At 36.6% G+C, this 25,916-nt stretch overlaps 1 protein-coding gene across 2 annotated transcripts in view; it reads left to right on the forward strand.

Moving 5' to 3' along the window:
- The window catches only part of ASXL3 (ASXL transcriptional regulator 3), a 185,818-nt gene that overhangs the window by 59,794 nt on the left and 100,108 nt on the right, over positions 1–25,916 (forward strand). For both annotated transcript variants that reach the window (XM_027575213.2, XM_027575214.2), the window contains 3 exons: positions 6,137–6,245; positions 7,466–7,574; positions 23,330–23,451. In XM_027575213.2, the coding sequence (XP_027431014.2) occupies positions 6,137–6,245; positions 7,466–7,574; positions 23,330–23,451 (340 nt within the window). The remainder of the gene's footprint in view (positions 1–6,136; positions 6,246–7,465; positions 7,575–23,329; positions 23,452–25,916) is intronic.

Here is a 25,916-nt window from a genome sequence, read left to right on the forward strand (position 1 = left end):
ACACGGTATGCCAGATGCATTTCTAAATGTTTTACGTGTTTTAACTCCTTAGTTCTTCAGAATAATTCCTCATAAAATAGTGACTTTTATTATTCACATTCTGTAGTCGAGGAACCTGAGACCCAGAGAGGTCAAGTCTCAACTCACACAGCTAGTAAATGGTCTAGCCTCTGTTGAACTCAAGCTGATGGGCTCCAGAAGCCACAGCCTTATTCGTTGTGCTCCATTGCCTTTCTTGGAATAGCAGTGGTAACAGGGCATGTAGAGAATCGCCAATATCCAGCTATATGTGCGTGGTGTTGTTTACTCAGTGTCTATAAAAGATTTAAAAGATTTATAGACACCTCACTTCAGATTTTAGTTGGAGGTCTTTTAAAAATTATAATTCAGAATATAGGCTTTAGTTTATACTTTATAGGCCCATTTCTTAATTTCCTTATAGATACTGTTTTAAAATAATAATAAGCAAGCTCTTGTCCTTGTTTTAATGTTTTGAGAACCTTGTCTCCTAAAACAAAAGGTCAATTTAATGAGTATGGTTATATGAACCACAGCAGTCTATCTGGTGGCAGCTTGGTAATGTCTCCAAAGTGAATGAAAGGTCTAAGTTCAAATCTCTGTTTATATTCTAAGAAGAATATCTTTTTATATTGTTCAAGCCGATCAGAGCCATGTGTTTAGGTTTGGAGTCTGAAATTGTTCCTCTAAATTTAAGAATTAACTTGCATAGCATATGTCACTTGGTAATTATTTCATGCCTCAGTATATCCACTTCATAAGAGTACTGGGGCTACATTTCTAATTTTACCTTAGAGACATGTTGAATATTGAAAATCATGTTGATATTCTTCACGTGGAAATATGCAAAGTATCTTCTTCTTATGACCCATCTCGAGTTAATTGGTTCTTCCTATTTATTTTTATATTTTTAAAACTCTAATACTTGTTATTTCTCATGTCTGTGCTCATGAAAAATGTTCATTAGTGATCTTCTTAAGGCACTACAAAGTTTGGGACACTGTTTTTGTCTTTAAAATCAAAATTCAGTGTTGCTCTAGGTCTTTTTTTGGTTAACATTTTATGTGCTGGGATTATTTAGGTAACGTATTAAGCTTTTAAGTTTTTATTTTCAGTCATTCTCAGGAGTTGCAGACTAGTGGTAATTTTTCTCAGAGTAAGAAGTTAGTTTGGCCTTGCCTTTCTACAATGTTTTTTAATCATCTAGGTTACTGACTGATCGATGGATGTACACTGTGCCTATGTGTGTTAAGGACTCACACTCACTGGTAGAAATAGTTTATTCTTCTCCACTAGTAATGACCTGCCCATTAAAGATGTAAATAAATAGACAAACCCAAGAATGCATTGCTCGTTTTTTTAACATTTTCTAAAAACATTTTAGTTAAGTAAAACATATACAAGAGTTAGATGCACAAATCCTAAGTAAACACATTAGATTTTCACATAGCAAACACAAAGATCTGCCATCAAGAACTAAAATATTACCTGCACACCAGAGACTCACATAGTTTCCTCTTAAAAATATATCCTTTATAGTTAAGATATTTTCTCTAAGCCATCAACACTGGAAATACTTGAAAGGAGCTATTATGAATTTTTTTGAAAGGAGAGTGAACATATGATTGTTTCTGTTAATTTATATTAATAGCAATTAGCACCATAACTTAATAACACAATAAATGCTGCTTAACAGTTGCTTCTTGCATTTGTTGAGTTTTTAGACTTACATTGTTCAGGATTAATTTTTTGATGTTCCCATATTTGAAAAATGAGATTAAAAATGTTTTGGGGAAAAGCTTTCATTTGACATTTTTTTAAAAAGACTTTATTTATTAGAGAGAGAGAGAGAGACAGCGAGAGAGAGAGAGCACAAGCAGGGGCAGTGGGAGAGGGAGAAGCAGGCTTCCCGCTGAGCAGGGAGCCTGATGTGGGGCTCGATACCAGGACCCTGGGATCATGACCTGAGCCGAAGGCAGACGCTTAAACGACTGAGCCACCCAGGCGCCCCTCATTTGACATTTTTAAGAGATACTTAGTAAAATAAAGTAGTTAATAATTTGGGTTACTTAAAAATATTGTATAGCATTATTATTTTATACATAAAGGAATGAAGGACCACACTTACGATATTTTCTTTGTCATGTCTATAAATTTTCTTCCAATTGCATTCCCTGGGTATTTTTTGTGGTTTTTAAAATTATTAAAATAGATAAGCCATCCATTCCCTTCACTAAGTGTGCACTATTAGTAAAATTTTATGTGTTCTGTCAGCAATTTGATGTGATAAAGCAATGGTTTTTCTGCAGTTCACACAGCACCAGGGCTCTGCAAAGCATCTCTGGGGGTTCTTTGATGTCTAGACAGTTTAAATTATGCCTGCTCCCCTGCCTCCAAATTCCACCCCTGTTCTGCTTCAGGGGTTGTGGGAAATGAAAACAAACCAGAAGGGTTCCACAACCCTACAGTCTAGGGAGAAAAACAAACAAGTAGAATAAGCTGTATATCTACCCTGGCAGGTGTATAGGAAAGGGCCCAATTACAGAGAACGGTAGAAAGAAAAGAATTAGGGACAAATATTGTCTTTCTTGTTTATTTCTAATTATATCCCTGATACAGAAATACATGTGCATTGCAGACAAAATGAAAACATGGTAGAGGCATTAGGGAAGGAAGTACGAGTTGCCTTTTACCCCAGCTCCCCGGTTTTTCCTCCCCATTGGCAGCCAAATCTGCAAGATTGGTGTGTTTCTTGTATATTTTCCTGTTTATTGAAATGATAAGATGCAGAATTGCAGTCTAAGTTGGAAAACTAACTTTTTTTTCTTCCTTTTTTCTTGGTTTTCCTTTTAAAATTTGGGACACCATGATTCTTCCAACTCATCTTTTTAGAAAGTAAGTAACTTTTGAAAGTTCAGAGTTTTTTTTTGTTGTTGTTAAAATGTTGATGCTTATTATTTCAGGTATACATATACACATACACTTATTTTATTACAGAATTTTTAACTTCTAAATTCCAATTGAGGTAATTAATTATCCTTGCCTTAACTGTGAATGAAATATTTTTAATTCATTAAAAATATGAATTGCTACATAGAAGGTGTTCATGCTATGTAAGAATACACTTTTCACATATATTTGCCTCACCTTCTTTCATACGCACAGTAAGTCATTGTAATATATATTCATATATAAACATATTTAAATATGTATGAATATAAGTATATTTTCCTTAAAATGGGCCAAGGCATGCTTTCTAGGTTTTTTTGAATATGAAAATAATAAAAATACATAAATAAAACTTTTATTTATTACTGTTCAATAGCAGTTCATTAAGACATCCATTTCTTCAGGAAAAGCAATCCAAATTTTCTAGACTGGATGGGGTTGTTGAGAATAGCAATAAGTAAATGGTATGAAAAACCTTTAAAAAATTCATTTTCCTATGTGTATTCTGCATTGGATGAAACAGTTACCCTTTATTAAGTATTTAACTCTATTGATGCTAGTATTTTATTGTTTTTAAATAAAATGGACCATATGATTATTTTTTTTCCTGTTAAGAAATGCAGGTGATATGCTTACAACTAAGTGACTAATTAGCCAGTGATTTGAGGTGTAAAATTTGCATTTCATTGCAAAATATTTTCTAATTCTTCTAAAATGCAAATGTTGTTTAGTTTTGAAATAAAACAAATTTCATATGTTTGTTTTGGGAAAGATTTGAGAGAATTATAGTGATTATTGAGACTTGGGATAACTGTCATGTGATTGTGAAATACATATTTTTAAATATTTCCATAGTAAATCTTGAGTTTATGGAATTAATAAACAGTATAATTTAATAATATATTCATGCTCAACAGAGCTTATTATTTCTATGAAACTAGGTGCTTATCACTTATATTTGCAGCAAGCATAGCATTAAACTTCTACTTAATAGTCAATTTATCTTCTACAGTTATCTTTCATTTACTGTACCTTAGAAAGAAAATTATAGTGATGCTAAATTATATTTGTTCAGCATTTTTTAGTTGTCTTGAAATCTGTATTATTCTTTTATATTCTAAATCTGTGTTGGGACTTTAGGAAAAAAGCAGGCAGAATGTGTGTGAGGTTCGATTTTAGGTGGGCAATTTTATTGTTATATTTTTGAAAGTCTACATTCTTTCATTTTTATGTATTGGATTCTGTTTTACTTGTAGTGTTAACATTTTCTTGCCAAGTCCCTACAGAAAGTCTGTGTTTCTGACAGTTTCACTAAATTAAAACTCCACAAATCTGGCATAATAATTTCCCAGCTTCAAATTGTCTGTACTTTTATCTAAAGAGAAAATGACAAAAATAGGTATTTTGGAGTGCTCAACATAACATGTACAGCATTATTTATCTGGAATTTGTTCATAGACAGATATTTCTGGGGGAGATGAATATATTTTACTGTATAAGGTATGCCTGGCCCACTTGAAATATGAGCGGAAAATCTTTTGCAAGGAAAAATAATGAAACGAGATCTGTAAACTTGGAGAAGCTTCACGGGGAAAGATATTACATAAGTGCACACAGTGCAATTACCATATATACTTTAGTGTTATCACTACATTGTTCTCTGACCACATTCATATTAGGGCACTTGCTTCCTGTCAGATCCATTGGGATCATACAGACATGTTGGCACAGAGAAGCTGCTTCCTAAGATAATAGTGTTATTATTATAATACTCATAAACCTTTATGACCATGATGAGTTTATATGCCATATATATGTATGGTATATAAACACACACACACATATATATGCACACACATATGTGTATATATGTGTGTCTCTGTGTGTGTGTACACATGCATACACTGGAGATAACTATCTATCTATCTATCTATCTATCTATCTATCTATCTATCTATCTATCATCTATCTATATATCTCCAATTCAGCAGATTGGGCTTTTTTCATTGTATTGGTGAGTTTTCATAGTAGGTAAGAGATTTCTTAATTTTTGTGTTTAGAAACTCTTAATTTAGTAACATAAAATTATGTTGTAACATAGTAACATAGTAACATAAAACCTTAATATCCTAGAGGTCCATAATCTTATCTGAGAATATTTTGGGTTAAATATTCAGAACCCCTAAGACACAAATGGGGTGGAGTAGGGCTTCTACTCAATATTGGTTCAACCAAATATTGATCTTTTAGCATATTAGGAAGTAAAATGTACATGGAAGGGTAAGTAAACGAAAGTAATAATTCTGGCTATAATTCTAGTTTGCAAAAAATATTAGTTTGCAAAAAAAAACCAAAAAAGTTTCTAAAGTCAACCCCAGAAAATACATAACATATACATTTCACAAACATCTTTCTAGGTATAATGAATACATTTCAATGTTTGTGCAAATGTGCTTTGAAATTTTTAATGTTTAATGCCAGTTGATTTCTTTAAAAAATCTATTTTCATAATTCAGTCACTTACATCTTTACTACAGAACATAAAGCTGGGCAGAATTCCCAAACATTATTATTTTTTTATTGACAAATCTGAGAAAATGATGTCATTGTAGAAACTGTATCAGGTATAAACACAGATACAGGTTTTTTATTTGGCCGTGTGAGAAATGCAATCCTGTGAGTAACTTAAACACTTGTAATTTCAAATCAGTTCTTCCCTGGTTTCTTATTATTCTTTTGTTGCTTTTCAACCTATAGGATGGGGCTGTCCTTGAACTTGGTTTATTTGATCATTCAAGTGCAACCATCAAGTTGTCTGTAATATTTAAAAACTGAGGCTTCATGGTATTATTTGTAAAATAACAGCACATAAACGTTTGGGCTTTGGTTTCTTTGAAATAGAGTGTTGGTTGCTTTATGAATAAAAGCATAATTTCAATTCAGGAGACTTTTTGCCTGAAGCCTATAAGACAGATGCATCTGATTAACTTTGGCAAAACTGGACTGGCCTGTTATTGTAATGTAGATGTTTTCGGGGTTGGGAGGATATTTTAAAAAGGCATGTGAGAAGGTCTTTTTTTTTTTTTTTTGAGAGAGAGACTGAGAGCACAGTTTTGCCACAGAAACTGCATCTCAGATTGCTTCATTTTTGCACACTTTTATTTTCTAGTGGAACTTCTCCATTAGCCTGTCTGAATGCAATGCTTCACACTAACACTCGAATAGGGGATGGAACATTCTTCAAAATCCCTGGAAAGTCAGGCCTTTATGCTCTCAAAGTAAGTTGGATTGTTCTGCATATTATGTCTGTTATTACTGTGTATCATGCATTTTTTCAGACATGTGAAGGTAAACAAAATTAGATTTGGGTGAAGGGTAGAAAAATGACCCCTGTGCCTTTTAAATGTTTTCAGATGTCTTAAAAATGATTTCATATTAAGAATAAACAATGACATTTTTCTTCAAGGAAAGCATATCTGTGGTTTCACTCTAACATATGGTAATGGAAAATAGTTGTGGCTTCCTTAAAATTCTTGATTCTTAAAAATTTACATGGAGGAGTGTCATGAATCATCAGCCAAGAGCTTAAGATGATCACAGTTGCTGTAAACTATTTGACTTAATGACCATCAGTTGATATACAGGCTTCACACCTGTATGCCTTTCTGTGTTTTATAAAAATAAATTTATCCTTTCTTCTTGAAAAGTTGCTGATTTAAATTAATCGTTCAATTTTAAAACAGTAATATCAAGGGAATTTTAAATAATGCATACTTGTGTGAGAATAGAGAAATGAAATAAAAAGCTTCAGATAATGGAGTCTTAATTATTCTAGTATAATCCCATTCCCAACTAGAATGGGAAATACTATCTAAGATGCAAAATTCCAGAGGATAAAAGCTGATGGTCTACACATGGTTGTGTAACTTGGAACAAATAAAATCAATGTATTATTTCTTATAAGTTAAAAATAAGTCACTGCTTTAATACATGATGGATTACATTTAAAGTTCATTAATGTCCTTTGAGAAGGCTGTTTTTAATGCTAAAAGTTATGCCTGGCAAAGAAGCAGGGGTTCTTTCTCAGCTACTAAGCATTACACCCTTTTCACTGTGTGTGTTTCAGAAAATAACACAGGTTAATTAAAAAGACTTGTATTATTTCAGTTGCTGTTTGTACCTACTTGGGTATTGAATTTACTGGTAAAATTCTGACTTGTGAAGCCATTTCCTAATATAAGGAAGAGGGAAGAATTGAAATAAAAAAAGGAAACAATGTATATCAAAAATAAACTTTGTATAGATTTTAAAAGGCCTAAAAAATCATCTGTGGCAATGTGCTTTTCCCAGTTTTTGTTTTTTGTTTTTAAGGAGTGATTTTACGTTAAGAAATAAATCTGTTGAAACTCCAAATCACAAATGACAGTGGTAATACTTTAGGACCCTGAGTTGCCAGTACATCTCCATTAAGTCTTCATTTTTTTAAAAAATAATATAGAAAGAGGAGTCATCATGCCCAGCTGACGGAACATTGGATTTAGGCTGTGAGTCTGAACTGGATGGCGCAGAAATGGCAGAGGCCAACGCCAGTGGAGAAGGAGATGGAGGTATGTGTGACAAATGTCAAGATACAAACCTTATTGTCTTACAAGTTGTATAGAATTCCAGAAGTTCACTGATTGATTCCGAACCATTAGAGATACAATTCCTTCTCTAAGCTTTTACCATCTACACAGATTCATCATCAAATAATTTTGACTCAAAAGGTTGGCAAAATTTATTTTTTTTTAACAATATGGACCTTTCTGGATAATATTCTTGAGTGTTATCAGTATGTTTCTCCTGTAAGATGAGAGTGTTACTGAAGGTATCTAGTGGTTTATTCTTTTGTGAGGCAGAGAATGCTAATGTTTTATCTCTGATTGTATTTCTTTTTCCTGTGATCACAAGTAGTTTTATGATAGCTTTTTTCCTGGGTTTGTCCTTAGTAAAGGAAGTCTGGGGTTAGTATTCCTCACAGTGAAACAAGGGTCAAGTAAGTTATATGCTTGTGAAACTCTTTTTTGAAAAGTGAGCGACCCTTTCAGAATTCTAAGGGGGCATTTTCTGCCTCTGAATTCTATCCATGTTAACTCATTTTTATCTTTCTTAAGACATTTACATTATGATTCCATTGGTGTGTATAATTTCTGTACTGCAGTTTTAACAAATCTTTGTTCCACAAATGCTGCTGGACTTTTTCCTACACTACCCACTAGTCCCACAAAGTGGACCCAGATCATGATTTGGGAGGAAGACTGTGTCATTAAAGCCTCTGTTGGTAGACTCATAGAAATCAGTAAATTATCTTTAAACAAACAAACCTTAAAGGATCCTTGCAGAAATATCGTATTTCAGTAATAGCCCAAAGCCATTCATTTTATTAACAGCCATAGGAGTGTCTTTGTATTCTGACTGGACACTCCTGCCCTTTAAGCTGGTATGCTTTCTGATAGTCCCCATGAGACTGATTTTGCTTCAGTGCCTATCTGATCTGCAATAGAGGTTGTGAATTAAGGTAGGAAACAACAGATCCTTTGTAAAAAGGGCTGAAGTTGGCTCTGTAGACTTCTTTTTTTTAAACCAACTTTCACTGAATTTGATGTCCCTATTCTTATACCTTTTAAAAACTCAGCTCAACCGCACATCATTGTTGTGGTAGTACTGTGAACTCCGGCAGGTCCTTGTGCTTACAGAGGGAGCAAGGCAGGTGCATAGCAATTTCCTGGCTTTCTGGAAGGGCTGGTAAACAAGGCAAACAGTTCCTCTTTAGGAGGATGAAGGGGAATCGTTGGGTCCTTCCTCTTGTAGCCTTGCCTGCTTTAGTGAGCACGTGTGTGCTCTCTCTCTGAACCTGTATATTGAGCTTCTACTATGTGTTGTGTACTGTTTTCAACACTGCAGTTAGAGCAGTAAAAAAACAAGAACAAAGAGATCTCTCATGGATCTTAGGTTGGTAGAGAGACAGATAATAAGCAAAATAAATGTGTAAAATGTATAGCTTATTCAGTGCCAAAAAGTGATATGGGGCAAAATAAATGAGATAAGAGTGAGAGAGAGGAGTACATTTGAGAAAAGATCTGAAGGGAGTTAAGGGAGCAGGTATTTAAGGGGAAAGAGTTCTAAGTGAAGAAGCAGCAATTACAAAGACCTTGAAGCTGGAGAGTGCCTGGAATGTTAACAGAAACATCAAGAGGCCAGTGTGGCTGAAGGGCAAAAATGAGCAAAGGAGCGGCTGGTGAGTTATGAAGTCAGAGAAGTTATGGGGCCAGATACTATAGTGCCTTGATGTTTCCTTTTGCTTTGAGCGAGATGTTCATCTTTTATAGGGTTTTGAGCTAGAGAGACAATGATCTCACTTAGATTTTAGCAGGAACAAAGTATAGCAGGAACACTAATTGCAAAAAAATATATGTAGAGGGGCAAAAAGGACAAAAACAGAGGGACCAGTTAGAAAGTTATCACCATAATCTAGATAAGAGGTGATCGTGGTTTGAATAAAAGGAGTAGCAGTGAGTGTACTGAAAAATGATTGGATTCTGGATATATATGAAGCTAGATCCAACAGGAGCTGCTAGAATTAACATGGTTATGAAATAAAGAAAAGAGTTGGAGATAACCCCAAATTATCAGTGTTAGCAAATAGAAGAATTAGCACTGTCTTACCTTAGATGGAAAGTCTGCAAGTGAATTAGTTTGGGGGGCAGGGGGTTGTTGATCAGGAGCTCAGTTTTGGGCATATTAAATATGACATTCATTTTTAACACCATGGTGAATGTGTTAAATAATTGGACTTATCTGCCTTGAATTTACGGGAAAGACTTTGCTGGAGATATACATTTGGAAGTGGTCAGTTTATAGTCAATATTTAAACACAAGAAACTGGATGAGATTACAAAGGAACTGAAGGGAAATAAAAAAGAGAAGAAGCCCAAAGACTGAGCTCAGGGGTACTTGAATTTTAAGAGCTTGGAAAAGTTATGGGAAATAATTACAACAAATGAGACTGAGGATAAATGGTTAGGAGAGCATGTTGTCTGTTCTGGAAACCAAGTGAAGAGAGTGTTTCTGGAGAGGAAGCACCTCAGATGTTTCAAATACTTTCGATATATCAACTTATAATGAAGACTGAGAATAACCATTGGATTTAGCTTTGTGAGGTTGTTGATGAACTTGACAATGACAATTTCTGTCCAGTGGTGAGACCACAAGCCTGAATGGAGTGGGCTTAAGAGAATGGGAGGACAGAAATTGGAGACGCCAAATGTAGCCGATGCTTTCAAGGATTTTTGAGGTAAAGGGAAGGAGTGAAGTGGGAAAATGGCTAGAAGGGAAAGTGGAATCAAAAGAAAGTTATGAGAGATAAATATGAGAATAATTTTATACTGATACAGAAAATCCAATTGAGGAAGAGAATTTGATAATGAGGAAGTTGTCCTGTGGCCATGTGCTTGATTAGAGGAGAGGAAACGGGATCTGTTGATGAAGAGATTGGCCTTATTTAGGAGTATAGACAGGTGCTCTAAGGAAGCAGAGGGAAAAGTCAGGGTATTTGGATAGAAATGAAGGTAGGTGAGTGTATGTGGGAGGGGCTTATGGAAATGTGTTTCTTATTGCATCATTTTTCTCCGTGAAATAGGAAACAAGTTCATCAGCTCAGGATGAGGACCAGGGAGGTAGTTTTGCAGATTCAGGGAGAATATATAAAATGTTTGCAGATTCAGGGAGAATATATAAAAAGGCAGCATTAAGGATACTCTTAAGTTTGCTAATTCTGAATTTAATATGAGACCAGACAACATGGTTGTACTTTTTTCCAGTCATGTTCATGACCACTGTTACAAGTGCAGAGTAGGTACAGAGTTGGACTTGACCGAAGTTGGGATTTTTGCCAGGTGTGAATGAAGAAGTGAGAGAGGAACAAAGGAGTTCAGGATGCGTGAAATGGAGTAGTTAGGATAAGCCTGCATGGTATTTAAGGTGGTTGTGGAGGTGAGTAAGGACAGGATTACATGAGGGATGGCATGAAGGGGGAGGTCTTCTTGGGGTGGAAGGATTTGGTGTTCTAGAGAAAATGAGTTAGAAGGACAGGTGATGTCAGAGGGGAATACATGAAATTGAGGTTAGGACAATATTATGTAATATATATCTGAGATGAGAGGAAAGAGAGAAGGAGCCTAGGTTTAAGGCTGTCACGAATGGTTAGAGTGTTCATTCACCCTCTTCAGGGTGGCCTGACTGAAGGCAGCCATCAGCAGCAGCTGAAATTCAGCAGCCCTCTGTTTGCCCAGCCTAGTGTTATGGGATGGAGCTGGGACTCCTTGGAGGATATGTTGCTTTTTCTTATTTGAACAAAGACGTAAAGGCTGGTGGTGGCCCAGGTATAAAACATTAGAGAATCATCTGTGTAGATATTGAAACAGTCAGTTATGTTAGAACTAGCATCAAAAGGCTGTGACATTTAGGAGCTAAAATCTTCGAAACCTGAAGGGGAGTAACCTGGGAGTTGAGAGGTAAGTGCAGGAGGGAGGGATACTTGCTACTTTCGTTTGATGGAATGAGATAGCAGGCTGGGGGCATCTAAGGAGCAGCAGGGGAAAATAGACGTCACCTATCTCATTTCCAGGCCCGGCAGTACAAGATGTGTGGAAAAGAAAGGGGCTTCGACCTGAGAGGGTTCTAGGGGAAGGGAGTCATCATTGGAGGGCGGGTGTTTTTGTAAATGAACATGCGAAAGGAGTTTTCAGAGAAAAGATGGAGGCTAATAGGAGATTTTGCTAACTGACTAATCCTGAATTTCAGAGGAGACAGCGGGAGGGCTGTAGTGGCTGGAAAGGGGTGGAGGACCAGGTGGGGGCACTCCGCCAATAGCTAAAACAAAGTGGGGAAAGAAAACTCCCCTAATTTGAAATGTGAATAGGAACTTCTCAAAATAACACATACCCACACATCCAGCTAATGTGACCAAGACTAAATTTCCTGGTCTCTCCTTTGAAGTTACATTAGAGAAATTGCTTTGGGGAATCACTGAACGGATAGTAAATAGCTTGTTTCCTTGAGTATTCCTTGACTTGCCCACTTTTGCAGCTTATGGCAAACCACAATTGCTTCTTTTTAGGACAAGTTTATTTCCTACCCACGTAAATACCGTATACTTCTGTGTATAGCCCATCAAACTTGCCACACTTAGATATTGAAAAGGACTGCCTCCACTGCCCGGCGTTTGTAAGCTGTTCACACGTATATGGTTTAATTCTCATAATATTCCTATGACATAAATAATCTTTCTAGGCTCTGTTAATTTTTTTTAATTTTTCTATTTTAATTTTTTTTTTTTTTTTTTTTTTGCCTGTGAGAAAACAAACTTAGATAAATTAAATATCTCATCCAAGTGGCAAGCACAAAAGCCAGGCTCTAACCACTGTGATCCTCCCTTGGAATCCCAAGAAACACTGTTAGCCAGCAGTCATTGATACAATTTTGCTTTTCCCACATTTGTGCAAATCTGTTGGTTATAGACTTGAGAATTTGACAAAGAGGAAGCCCTGGCTTATCCGAAGTAAGGAGTGGGATACCGCATGATTTCTTACAAATCGATAATAAAGTCCATGAAACTGAAGTGGTTCAGGTGATTTCCTTGCTGATTTTGTTTCTAATACATATTTGAACCAGAAGTTAGAATGGATACAATTTCTGCACTTCTAACAGCTGTACAAATATACTTTGAAAATATAATCAGAGAGAGAGAGAATGTGGGGGATGTGGGGGTCGGGTGGACCTGGGAGCCAGGGCAGGGGGAGAATGAGAGCGGAAGGAAATGGGGAGGGTCCCACCATCTGTTTTTTTCCTTCTCCTCTCCCATTCCTCCTTTGGGATGAAAGAGTGGGAAGTGCTGAGGTGAATAATAACTATCAAATGGTAACATACCCTTGTGGCAATCCAAAGAATAAGCCTCTGCTACCATAGAGTTATCTCAAATTAATAAAGATCAACTGACATTCATTAAAGAGGGTAAGCAAAGAAATATTTTTTTTAAAACAGCACTTTTAATTTTTTGAGGAACCTCCACACTATTTTCCAAAGTGGCTGTACCAACTTGCATTCCCACCAACATAGAGCTACCCTGTGACCCAGCAATTGCACTACTGGGTATTTGCCCCAAAGACACAGATGTAGTGAAAAGAAGGGCCATATGCACACCAGTGTTCATAGCAGCAATGTCCGCAATAGCCAAACTGTGGAAAGAACCGAGATGCCCTTCAACAGATGAATGGATAAAGAAGATGTGGTCCATATATACAATGGAATATTACTCAGCCGTCAGAAAGGATGGATACCCAACTTTTAACATCAACATGGATGGGACTGGAGGAGATTATGCTAAGTGAACTAAGTCAAGCAGAGAAAGTCAATTATCACATGGTTTCACTTATTTGTGGAACATAATGAATAGCATGGAGGATATTAGGAGAAGGAAGGGAAAAATGAAAGGGGGGGGAATCGGAGGGGGAGACGAACCATGAGAGACGATGGACTCTGAGAAACAAACTGAGGGTTCTAAGGGGAGGGGCGTGGGGGGATGGGTTAGCTAGGTGATGGGTATTAAGGAGGGCACGTATTGAGTGGAGCACTGGGTGTTATATGAAAACAATGAATCATGGATCACTACGTCAAAAACTAATGATGTACTATATGGTGACTAACATAGCATAATAAAATAAAATTAAATAAAAAATAAAAAAGCACTTTAAAAAAACTGGTAATAGAAAATCTTAGTAGCTTGATTCCAGTCAGTAATATTTGAACCTTTATTATTTGAGCTAATAATAATAATGCTTTAGTCCTCTTCTTGCAGTCAATTGGCCAGAGAAATATTCTTATTAAATGGGTGATCTTTTGCCAAGATACTTTAAAGTTTTGTTGAAAAATTTTCAATGTGGGGAAGGCGGTATATTATTGATTATAGGATTTACAAGACACAGAACTATAGTTATCTGTATGTTTCTTTGACTCCTACCAGTTTCTCAAATTAATGAGAATTAGACATATAGACTTCAGAAAGTAAACTCTTCAGATTTCACAGGCTTTAGCTCTAGAGATTGAAGAGTGATTTAGGTGGATCACTTGATATATCCTTGTTGACAACCCATGACCATTTATATCAATATAAGTGTAGATCTCTGTCACCCAAAGAAAATATTTTGAATTTTATGGGCTATTTTAGTCAGAGATTTATGGGTATATTTGTATCTGAGTTGTTTTCTGAGCATAATACATTGGTATATCATGAGTTTGCTCACACATAATAAGTTGACTTACAGTGCATTCCTGACTGCAGAACCCATACATATTTTATATGAAATGATAGCATCACTAGATAGTCTTCACCCTTTTCACCTTCTATTTATAAATTGTTATTAACAAGAAAAAAATGAATTTCTCTTTTCGTGGCCCTGATTTATATTACATGTTTAAAATCAGAAGCAACCATCCTATTTTTTTAAATTGAAGAAACTGGAGAATGTACAATATTCATCCACAGAGATCAAAAAAGGTTCTGCTTGTTATTAACCCTAATGGCTTTCAGGGAGGAAGCAGCACTCTAGCAGGGGAATTAGTATTTTAAAAGTCTCTATTTAGGGGGAAAAATTATAGAGAACAAAAATCCTATGTCTTAGTCCTTAGATCCCAGGGTAAATAATGTTTCCAACATTTGAAGAATTTTATATGGTCCTTTTTCATTATTCTTTATGGCCAGCTTTATAAGTGGGTTTCTGATCGTATGATTTTTGGCAGGGTTGTGTTAACTTAATGAAACATTATTCAGCTCACTCTTTGTTTTCATTGGCTCAGAGGCCACAGTTTAAAGGGTCTTTTTTCAGAAGTGAAAAGTGCTTTAAGATGGCCTGAAGTGTGTGGATAGGATCTCTGTTGAGACATCAATTACATACAGATGAGGAGCCTCCTGGAGGAAGTGAGAAGTGTACTAATGAAGGTTTAGGTGCCCTCAGGGAGTAGTCACACTGACAGTTTATCAGTGGCAATTTTAGAGAAGGGATCAGGGAAAGAAAATGAGGGGGTTGTGAAGACAGCGTTTTGAGTAACTTTGGAGGATGTTTTGCTAACCTATTTGGTGTTTCTTTCCTCGTGGTGGTATTGGTCTTGTTTGGAGGTTTTCCAGTAGCTAGTCTGTGGTTGCTCCAGCGTGACTGTACATAGGATGGCACCTTCATCTGGGTGTTCAGGATCAATTTCTACCTGACAGCCATTCCTTAGAATCTTGCCGATGAGGGAAGGGAATTCTTAAGTATTCTGAAACTTAAGTATGTGAAAATTGTATTGTTTTAGTTACATATGGAAGAAAATACGGAGGAAAGAGAATATTCTTCACAGTCAGAAATGACCATCGGCAGGATATCAGACGTCCTCTGCCCACGCCTTCCTTATTCTCCCTGCTTTCATCCCAGCCCACAGCGTTCATGAGAAGTATGAGGGACTTCAAGTTCATGTGGGCTGGACCTCAGGCCAGCATTTGACTTGTCAGTCGATTCAGTTAGATACTCTTCTAATAGTAAATGTCCAGAGGGATAGGAATCTCAGGCTCCTCCTTTATATTTGTCTCTGTGTTTTGATAACCTTTATAGTCAAGAATTTTTTCCTTATGCTGAAATCTTCTTGTGCTTTTAATTAAACTGACTTTCTCTTTTTTTCCCCTGATGATGATGAACAGCTGGGCATCATGTAGATAGCACCCCCTTCATCTTAACTTCTCCAAATGACTTATCCCAGCTCTTTCATACATTTTTGGTTTACTATTTTCTATTTCTTTTACCCATTAGGAACCTCGTTTTCTTACATGCTTCCTCTTGAACTGTGAACCTTGTTCTTGTGTAAATGGATTTTGATCAGTTTTAATAGCCTGCTTTCATGGAGGAAAAGAAAGTTTTCTAAGTGCTGATAAAGTAACCAATTTAAGTGTACTTTCCCCTTTTTTTCTTGTGCCTTGAGAGAAATATTCCAAATATAGAGATAAAGATTGCAAAGAGAGTATGATCTCATAATAAAAGCAAACTCCCTCTCAAATAAAATCAGAATTAAAGGTATTCCCTCAGTTACTCATCTTAACTAGCCACTGTCTAATTTGTTAGTTTATAATTAGTATATATGAACAAAGCACCCATTCTTTAAAAAGTAAAGTACTTTTTTCGTTGATGCCAGATAATCCATTCTCTCCTTTGTAAAGTGACAGTGTATAGCCATTTCTCAAACAGTTAACCACCTTAGTACATTATCTAACTCCTTTTTATTATATACTAGAGTTATCTTTTACGTGTCAAAGTATAAAGTACTTAGTAGTGATGCCCACAAGTGGAGGAAGCACTTACCCTTGACCTGTACCAACCTTTTAGTGATAATCTTCTTGCCTGCTTCTTGCTATTTCTCATTTTCTAAGTGGATTGCTATATTTCTGTGTCGATGTTTCAGGAACCTAATGCAGTGTAGAAGATCACAGGTTTTGTGCCATATAACAGAAATAGCTTCCACTGTTTTGCCCCGTGCAAGCAGTTTATTGTGTTATTGTTCTCCATAATTCTGAGAGAGGAATCTGTAGGAGGGGTTAGGTGGTGAAAGGCAGGTACCTATAGGATAAGCTTTTCCTATTAAATATTTTTATTTCTGGTTTGAGTTTCTCTTTTCTGAGTTTAAAGGGATATTTTTATGGATATCCAGAGATATTAGTATAACTGAATGGCTCCGGTGATAAATTGAGTGCCTGTAGGAGGGATTCCTGTAACTATACCTTCAGTGTGCAGATGTTCTTCCTAGTTAACTGTGGAGCTTCAGTGTCCTGTCCAGGGCAAACCAAAGTGCCTGTGAACCGTTTGTGGACATTGCAATGAAATTGCAGTCTATCCAGTTCCATGATATCAGATGAGCACCACTTGTAGCCTATGATATCAGCCTGATTACATCTTGTTAGGAGCATGTTCTTACTGATAGAAATTGCTAGTATAATTATCATCTGATTCACCATTCCTTTTGTTTTATTTTGCTCCCTTTTCTGCAACCCTCTTCTGACTAAGAAGAGGGCTTTATTGGGCTAATGAAGCAAGATATAAAATACGGTAAAAATTTCAGTTATTCTAGCCATATTTTATTCATAGATGATAGTCTAAATGTTACCGAGTATCAATACTTCAAATGTTTAGACAGTTTCTCCCTTGAAGATTTCTTAGGGGAAAATTGTTACTTTCATTATTTTATTGCCAGTATTTCTCTATGTAATTGTTGGCCTTTCTTGGAATCTCAAATGCTTTGAATGTTGTCTTTTATGACAATGAGGGAAATCGTTTAAATCTCAGTATCTATACTATCTTGGAATAAGGAATGCTTTTAGAGAAGGTAGTTCTCCTTAGTCTGGATCCAAAAAGGATTAAGGAATTACCTTTTCTCTGAAAGAAATGGAGTCCAGGAAAGATTTTGGGGTCAGATGGGGTTTGCCTGGTCCTCATTAAATCATTTTTAACAGTTTTTGGCATGTATTTTGTTACTGTGTATATCCAGAACATCTGATATGAACAATTTCAATGTAAGTATGATACATAAAGTATACACAATCCAAACATAAGCTTCTTTGATTATTTGCCATCTGGGGATACTTTTGAATTATGTGCTTATCGATCTTTCAGAACAAATTTTAGTGATCACCGGTAGGTTTTCGTACACTTGGTTTTCCTCAGATAGAATTAATAGTTCTATACCATTGTTCTTAGAAAAAATACATTAAAAAAAAAAAAGCTTTATCATCTCAAAGTCAGGTCTTGGGTTTTATTTGCTTTTGCTCCCCTGCATTTAATACAGTGCTTGGCACAAAGGTGCTCAGCCAAAATTTTGCACCTGAATGAATGATTCATAAATAAATAAGATTCCTCTAAGTCTCAGTTCTCTTTTAAAATGTGATTGAATTCTAACTGTGCACAGTGTTCTGTGCTCTTCAATTTATATCTTTTATTTATAAAAACTGTATTAAGCCTATAGTGTATGTCAGGATTATTTCTACAGAGAACTATTTTGATAGCATCTAGTTTGATCAGAAAATTGAAAGGGAGTAATTGGAGGGAGAATTGATAGAAATGAAATGGATCAAAGGCTGTTCTTCTTCCTGCCTGGATTAGACGTGCGAACACCAGTTACCTCTGAGAGCCTATTACTTATCATGTGGTTTAGTGGGGCATACAGCAATTAATATCTTCATTGCAGTGACTATATTGTGTGCGGATCCTGGTCTGTGTTGTGGTTCTGCCCTCACATAGCTCCTGCCATTTCAGATAAGCATTGTGATTTCTAATTTTGGCTTTTAAATTATTGTTTATTTAACTATGCAAAATCCCCAAACTGTGGCTTTCCTCTTAAAATAAGGTAACAACTCAGGATGGCAGAAGGAAGTTTATTTACATTGAGCAGCAGGTCATGTGACTTTCCACGAACATGCATAGGATGTTTTGTGGTTTGGTTTTCATATTTTCCCTAATTGATTTTAGAATGATTTAAAAAAATTTCATAAGATAAAAAAATTCACTTTATGTATGCTTTTCCACAATAATTAAACTCTGCTTTGCTGACTTCCCCTTCCATGAATTCTTATTAAAAGCAGTAATTGAATGTTAACATTAAAAATAGACCCTTTAGATACATTTCATGAAAATCGAGTTTGACGATTTCATTTAATAAACATTTATAGATCAACTGCTCTGCACCTGTCTTTGCACCTAAGTGTAAGTCCCTGAGTGGCTGGACTTGTGGGTGGTGAGGCAGACAGAAGCACTGTTTGCAAAGAATGCCGTGAATTCATATACTGAGTTCCAAGGAAATGTGGGAAGAGGAGGAGTGAGTCCACCTCAGAGACAGGCATAGTCAGGAAGGCTTTGGAGGAAGCTGTTCCAGGTTGGTCTGTCAAGATGAATTCACCAGGCAAAGAAATGGAGAAGGGTATTTGGTGAGGGACAGTTGGAGCAAGTGCAATAAATATAGCAAGTCACTGTGTTCAGGAAACACAGCAGCGTCTCAGTTGGTTGGATCATAGAGGATGGGAGTTGGGGAAGCAGACAAGATGTAAGATGAGAGAGAGACAAAGTCAAGGTTGCATTCTAATTTCTCCTTTCTTTGTGTCTTGGTTTAAAGGTCAAAGCCCTCTTGTACACTTGTCAATGGATTAGTAATTACACTTTGGGGGGGGAGTAGTGCCGATACCTTATGTCACTCAACTTTAAAAAATAGGAGCTCTAACCCATATTTTCTAGTTTGATCACATTTTCAAGTTGAAGGGTGAATGAAAGGGGAGCGAGGAGGACAACATGGAGACTCTGAGCGTCAGAAATCCAGTCTTGCTGGACAGCTACCAGTTTCTCTAGCTTTCAAGATGGTCTCATGATGATGTGGAATCTTCCATCTTTCTTTGGTCCTGAGCCTTCCAAATAGAATATTTTGGATGGGAGGTTTGGGAATCTGAGTGTGAGTGAGAGTGGAGGTAGTTGAGCAACAAATACTGAGAACCTCATTACCTGTTTGAATATAAAACAAGCAGATTAGCTTTTAACTATGTCTTTGGCTTTGCCTAGTTTTGGCAGCCAAGCAAAATGTAGACAGAAATAGCATTTCTGTACCATTAAAAAAAAATGTTTCCTTGTCTTCATTTTGTCCACCTACAGAAAGGGCAGGCAGTCTTGTGGGGTTTTGAGGTATAAATCCTGGCATTCGTTTTGTGATCATGCCAGTGAAGTTAGAAAAAAAAAAAGCCCCATTCTTGTTTGATGCCAAAAAGATATCACTTTCTAAGCTGCCTGTCAGTGTTTGATATTCATTGGATAAAACATCTGTCCTAATTCTTCAGTTTCCTGGTTTCTGTTATAATTTCACATACAGGGCATTTCCCTTGGTCCTTTCTTTAACATTAATTTTTCTTTGGCTTGTATTTCAGAGGCCAAACTCAGTTCCCTCTATAAATATTCAGGCAACTGTTTAAAATGAGCCCCACATTATTTATTTATCACATTGTTATTAAGAAAGCTGCAAGAATGAAGTAAAAGTGAAAAACCGTATGTTTTGTCAGAATATGAATCTGCATGAACCTCGACAGTCCAACTAGTTGGTGTTTTTCAACTCAGCCACCTTCATCATATATGTGGCAAAAGAATGAATAAAATCACTCATACACCCGTCTTAAGGGTTCATTTTTGTCAGCACACACACACACACACACACACACCCCACGTGCATGTACACAGCACACACGCAGGTGCACTGTTTGGAACTTATGGATTACATTGTGCATTTTATTATTTCTTGACTTTTTTCCTTAAAAATAGGTATTTGGTTTTTTTTTAACCCAAAGGAATACTCATTTGTAGATTTCATTTTCTATTACATTTACTGTTTTTAGAGGTTCGATAAATAGTTGATCAGAAATAATTAGGGAAACATGATTTGATCTGGGGAAGTAGGACCAAGTTCCAGAAAAGGGGATCAGGGAAGAAATTGACTATGTAGGAAGGAATTCTCATGATGCTTCACTTGAGCATAGGATGGAATGTAAGATAAAGCAAAATAGAGGTAAGTTAAAGAAAAATGAATCATCTTGAGAAAAACCTTTAAGGGATTGCTTGATGGCTGTTTCATTTTATTGTCCTGCCCTCCATCTGAAGTTCTGGGCCCCAAATTGAACCAATTCTTCCTTTTGGAAACACTAAATAAATGAATCACTATTAACTTGGTGTAATAGTGAATTTAAATCAAAATATGCATTATATCTTCTGATACTGAAATAGGTATCATGATACCCTATGGTTTCCTAGGTCAGAGGGAATAGAGCAAGTTATAAGATACCTGTTCTGCTCAGGAAGGAGGGCTAATTGTGTACTGCTTACTGTCGCAGTCAGATGAATGCGGGGCGGGGGGCAAGGCTTTCACTATAAACAGACTAATTCAGCATCTGTCATTTTTTGATTATGAATAAAAGCACTTCCTAAGCAAATGGGTAAATTTGTTTGGATGTCCAGTATGTAGAAGCATTCTCATATTTTCCCTAGTCCCTAAAATCCACGGACGGCATTTGGTGCTCCTTTTTAACTAATCAGTAAGTTTCCATTTGTCAAGGGGGGAATGTGAAGTAATAAAACATATTTGCTAATGCCCACTTTACTTCTGGCGGGGCTTATTTTGCAACTTTTAGGTCTGTTCAGTTAGAATCATTTGTCCTCTCTGCCACCTTCCTCTCAATTCCTCAGTTTGTCTCACTTCATAGAGACTTCAGAACATTAAAAAGGCCATCTGTGTAATTACTGTAAAAGTAAGTTTATCTTTGGAATGTAAACCTATGATTAATTTCTGATATTTCTTGATGAGTAAGATTTGGCAAAGTGTTACCATTCACTCTAGTGATCATTGCAAGGAGAAAAGTCTAGGGAGCCATACGTCATGAGAGCAGTGTTATAAAGTGTTTCTTGACTACAGTGTTTAGACTGTTTTAAGGAAAAGTATTGGATGGAATCAAATAGAAACAAGTCACCTGATCATTAATTTGGAGACTTCTCTGACTTCGTCCATGGGCAAATCCTTTGGCTTCTTCAACCCTAGTGTTTCCTGGGCCAATCACTCTCACCCACAGTTCTTAACTTTTTCATGTCAGTGGTTAAATGACTTGATCTCCCTGCCCTTATTAACCTCCTGTCTCAGTACCTTCAGGATACAACTAAATTAAACTTCTTTAGACATTGAATTTTCTGCATCAGTTCTGGGCTTTGAGGCCAAATATTTTAATATGGGTCTGGCCATGGCTCTTAGCTCTGCTATTTTGTTGACTGTGTTACTGTGGGCAAGTTGTTGAGTCTTTCTGAGCTCTAGTTTCCTCTCTCCAAAACAGAAGCAGTACCTTTCCATCTTGCAAGGAAGCAGCAATGAAGGGGCAGGGATGAAATGCGATCACATATGTAAAGCGCTTGGGATTAATAACTAATAATTATTGTTTAAAACTTGTTCATTTTGTTTAGTCCTCAGGAACTTAATCAAGACTTTCTGTCTTAAAACAAAACTTGACTCTTTTTTCCCAACATTCTCTTTCATGAGCCGCATTTTTATTTCTAGGCAACATGTGCTTGAGTCTATCTAAAGCAGCTTGAGTGTTCTCAACACTGTGCACGTGCATATGCTTCCATTTTTGACTAGAATAATTTTTACTCCTCCACCTGCCTCTAAAGCTCAGGTCAGAATCCTCTCAAGTTACTGTTCCTTGGAAAATTTTCTTGGATTAGTGTTAACCCTGGTGCCCTTAAAAGTCATATTTTGAGCTTTTCCAATATGTTCTCAAGTTCTTTTTTTCCATCTAACTTCCTCTTGCCTCCTGCCTTTGACATCTGTCTCCATTCTGACACCAATCACAGTGCTTCCTTACTTTGATTTTCCAAATAATGCCTTCCCCTCTGGTGTGCACAGAAGAGGGCCTGCATCTCTGTGGCCAGAGTCATGCAGTGTTCAGCCTTGTCTCTCGGGTGGAACGTTTGAGGGCCGAGGATGAGGGCCGGCTATAACCCAGGTTCCACAGAGCCGAAAGTGAATGTGAGCCCTTGTCACCCATGTCAGGGAAACATTGGTTCTTCTAAAAAACAGCCTCTTTGAAGAAAATGTCCTCTCTAGAACAGGCAACAGGAAAGCTTGACTCTGGCAAAAATGGGCAGATTATATGGTTATCTGCAGAGGGCATGATGTTCTTGAAAATAATTGCCTTAAATTGACATCCAGCATCTTGGCTTTTGTTTTTCCTTCTCTGTGATAGATGACTTGGCCTGTAGGACAAGATAAACATGTCCCAGTAGGCCAGGGAGTCTGTAGAAGGAGGGCTGTTAAATGGAAGAACACCATGGCGGTTGACAGATTTGAAACAATTTCATAAATTTACATTGTTTCTTCAAAAGACTATGCATTGCTCAATCTGCATATTCAGATTTGGAAAGTATCTACTGACTCCCAAGTCTTGAGGCAGATATTATGCTCTTTTTTTGTGTGTCCGCACAATAGCCCTATGACATAGGAATTATCATCAATTAGTGGGTAAGGAGACGGGGGAGTAGAAAGGTTACTTGTAACTGTGACCACACGGTTATTAAGTGATCTCTTCTCTCAAATCTAGATACTCTTCTTTTCACTGTGCCATTTGGCTTTATTTTAGGTATCCATTTTCAACTGGAGAGAAGCTCCAAGTGAGTTAATTACGGTGGATATAAAAAAAGGAATTCAAATTAGTAATATCATTATCTCTCTCTGTTTCTAGTTTGTGCGAAGCAGGTAACTGATGAAGCGTCTTCCACTCGAGATTCAAGCCTTACTAACACAGCAGTGCAAAGCAAGTTGGCGTCTTCCTTTCAGCAACACACCAAAAAGGCTCTTAAACAGGTAAAAGAGCTAGCATTCGTTCTTTGTTCGACCTCCTTAAAGTAATGGGTGTGAGGTAGAGAAGGTGAAATCAGTAAGAGCAGTCGCCAGAAAGCAACAGAGATGTCCTGAATTCAACCACTTCCATAATATTCATACGCTAATTTTACTCTATGCTAAAAACTAGGAGAGGCTTGGCTGAGAACCTTAATGTAAAATAGAAGAGGGAGAATGTACTTGGAACCATAAAAACTTATATTAAGATTTTCTTGTGTGAGGTTTATAGTAAACATTTTGGGTTCCATAAATGCATTGCATATCTTGAAAATGATGTCTCTGTGGCCTCATGCTTAACTGTAAAAAATAAACAGATAATTTCTTCCTTGTGACTGAGATGCATTAAGTTACAACTAAGAAAAATAGGAATTGTGGCTTACTTTTATCAAGAATGTCTACCAGCGTTTGGTGCTGCGTGGAGGTTAACGTGCAATATCATCTTGATATTACCTAAGTGGTCCTGATCTCTGTGTCCGTGCACCGAGATGGTGATGGGAGGGCATGGCTGCAAAATTGGCTGCTAGGCTCTGAAATACCCTGGTTTGAATTCCTGCAACTCTGAGCAAGACACTTTTCTTCTCTGAATCTTGAATTTCATCTCTAGAGGATGTGGAAAATAATAGTACCTTCCACATAGGAATGATCTGAGAAGTCTGTGAGGTGAGACATTGAAAGCACATGGCAGAATGAGTGACCCCTGATAGCCACTCAGTAGATGTTAACTATTGCTGCCACGCCGGCAAATTCCGAATTGGGCATGGAAGAGGGAGGAGGAGACGCTATGCTTAAAGGGGACATGGCATGACCGTAATGTGGTCGAGAAGTGGAAAGCTTATATATGTGACCGTTGATGTGAAAATTCATGATTTTCCCTTGTTTAACTGCCTTCCTCTTCCATATTTATTTTGCTCTTTCTATGACAGCCCCCTCAATCCCCTTACCAAGCGTAGGAATAGAAGTATCATTCCAGTGACATAACAAGAGAAGCCATGTTTAAAAAAAAAAAGTTAATTTTTTTAAGTCTCACTAACCTGTAAAGCTTCTTAATAATCTTATCCAGTTTCCTAGACTTAGAATGTCTGCCCCTACCTCCTCCTCTACTTCAAACAAGGAAACTTAGGAAAGAAACTCAACATTTTTGTACTGAATTATGTTACTTTTCTATTCTGTATTAATTATTGAAATTGCAGTATTTCCTTTCATTGGTATTATATTTAAGGTAATTAGTGTTACATCAAATAATCTTTGGTGAGCTTGCCATTAATATCTTGTGAAATGTTTTAGACCAAAGAACAAAATTGAATTCAGTGTTGAGATCCCTTTTTAATTGATGAAATAAAGGATGGATGACAGTAGGGAAGTCCAGGAAAAGGCTTATTCAGGCAGCAAATGGAATGCAGATAATAAAATACTAACCAGGAGAGAACAAAGGATACAAAGCTGGATACCGGTACTTGTAGCATTTAAGAAACATAGATGCAGTCATAAATGAAAGTCATACTTCTGAAAGGCAGTGATTTAGAAAATGTGTACACCATGAAATATTCCTGTACGTGAATGTAAAGATAAAGATTCAGATCTATGTCTTGTCATGTCTCACTATTTTTTACTTTCTCCATTTTGGTTTCATATCATTTGAACATTTTTTACAAGGGCTAAATCATTTCACAACTTTGAGTTAGTGTTTTTGTGTTGTTGCAGAGCATGTGTTCATGGAAAGTGCCACTTGCTTGCTTAGGATTTGAGCCTTGTTTTAAGAAACCGGTCCTATAAGCTTCTTAATGTCCTGGAGGAGCCGTGTATTAATTTCTTCAAACTTCGTATGGTATAACCAAATAGCAAATTAGCTACTCTGGGAATATGGCACAATATGTAGCAGATATGCTAATGTTTGATTAATAATCAAATTCATATTGGAAATACATTAGAAAAAAGCTGCTCTTGCAGAATTTTGCCCAGATTCCCTGTAATTGCTGAATTTCTTAAGACAGCATTTCAAAAATTGACTGAACATGAGGCATTTTAAATTGTAGCAGCCTCAGCACATCTGCAGCTTTCTTTTCTTTTGGGTACTTGAATGGCTATGACCATGTAGAATTCTTTGTAAGTGTATACATGCATTTGTGTACATACATATTATATGTGTTCTGCATTCGTGAATATATGTTTTGTGTGTATATATGCGTGTATAAATCATCTCATGAATGTAGGGCCAGCTGAATGACCCTAATAGTTACATTCGCTGATATTTACTTTTCTGAATTCTAGACATTCCGGCTCTGTATTTTATATATACTATGTCATTTAATCCTCATAGAAATCCTTTAATGTATGTACTAACATTCCCAGTTTTCAGGTGAGGGAAATAAGGCCCAGAGAATCTAGATTACTTGCTCACAGTTGTTCAGCGAGTACATTTTGGAGATGAC

The sequence above is a fragment of the Zalophus californianus genome, chromosome 14 (genome assembly GCF_009762305.2).
Source record: "Zalophus californianus isolate mZalCal1 chromosome 14, mZalCal1.pri.v2, whole genome shotgun sequence".
NCBI classification, from domain to species: Eukaryota; Metazoa; Chordata; class Mammalia; order Carnivora; family Otariidae; genus Zalophus; species Zalophus californianus.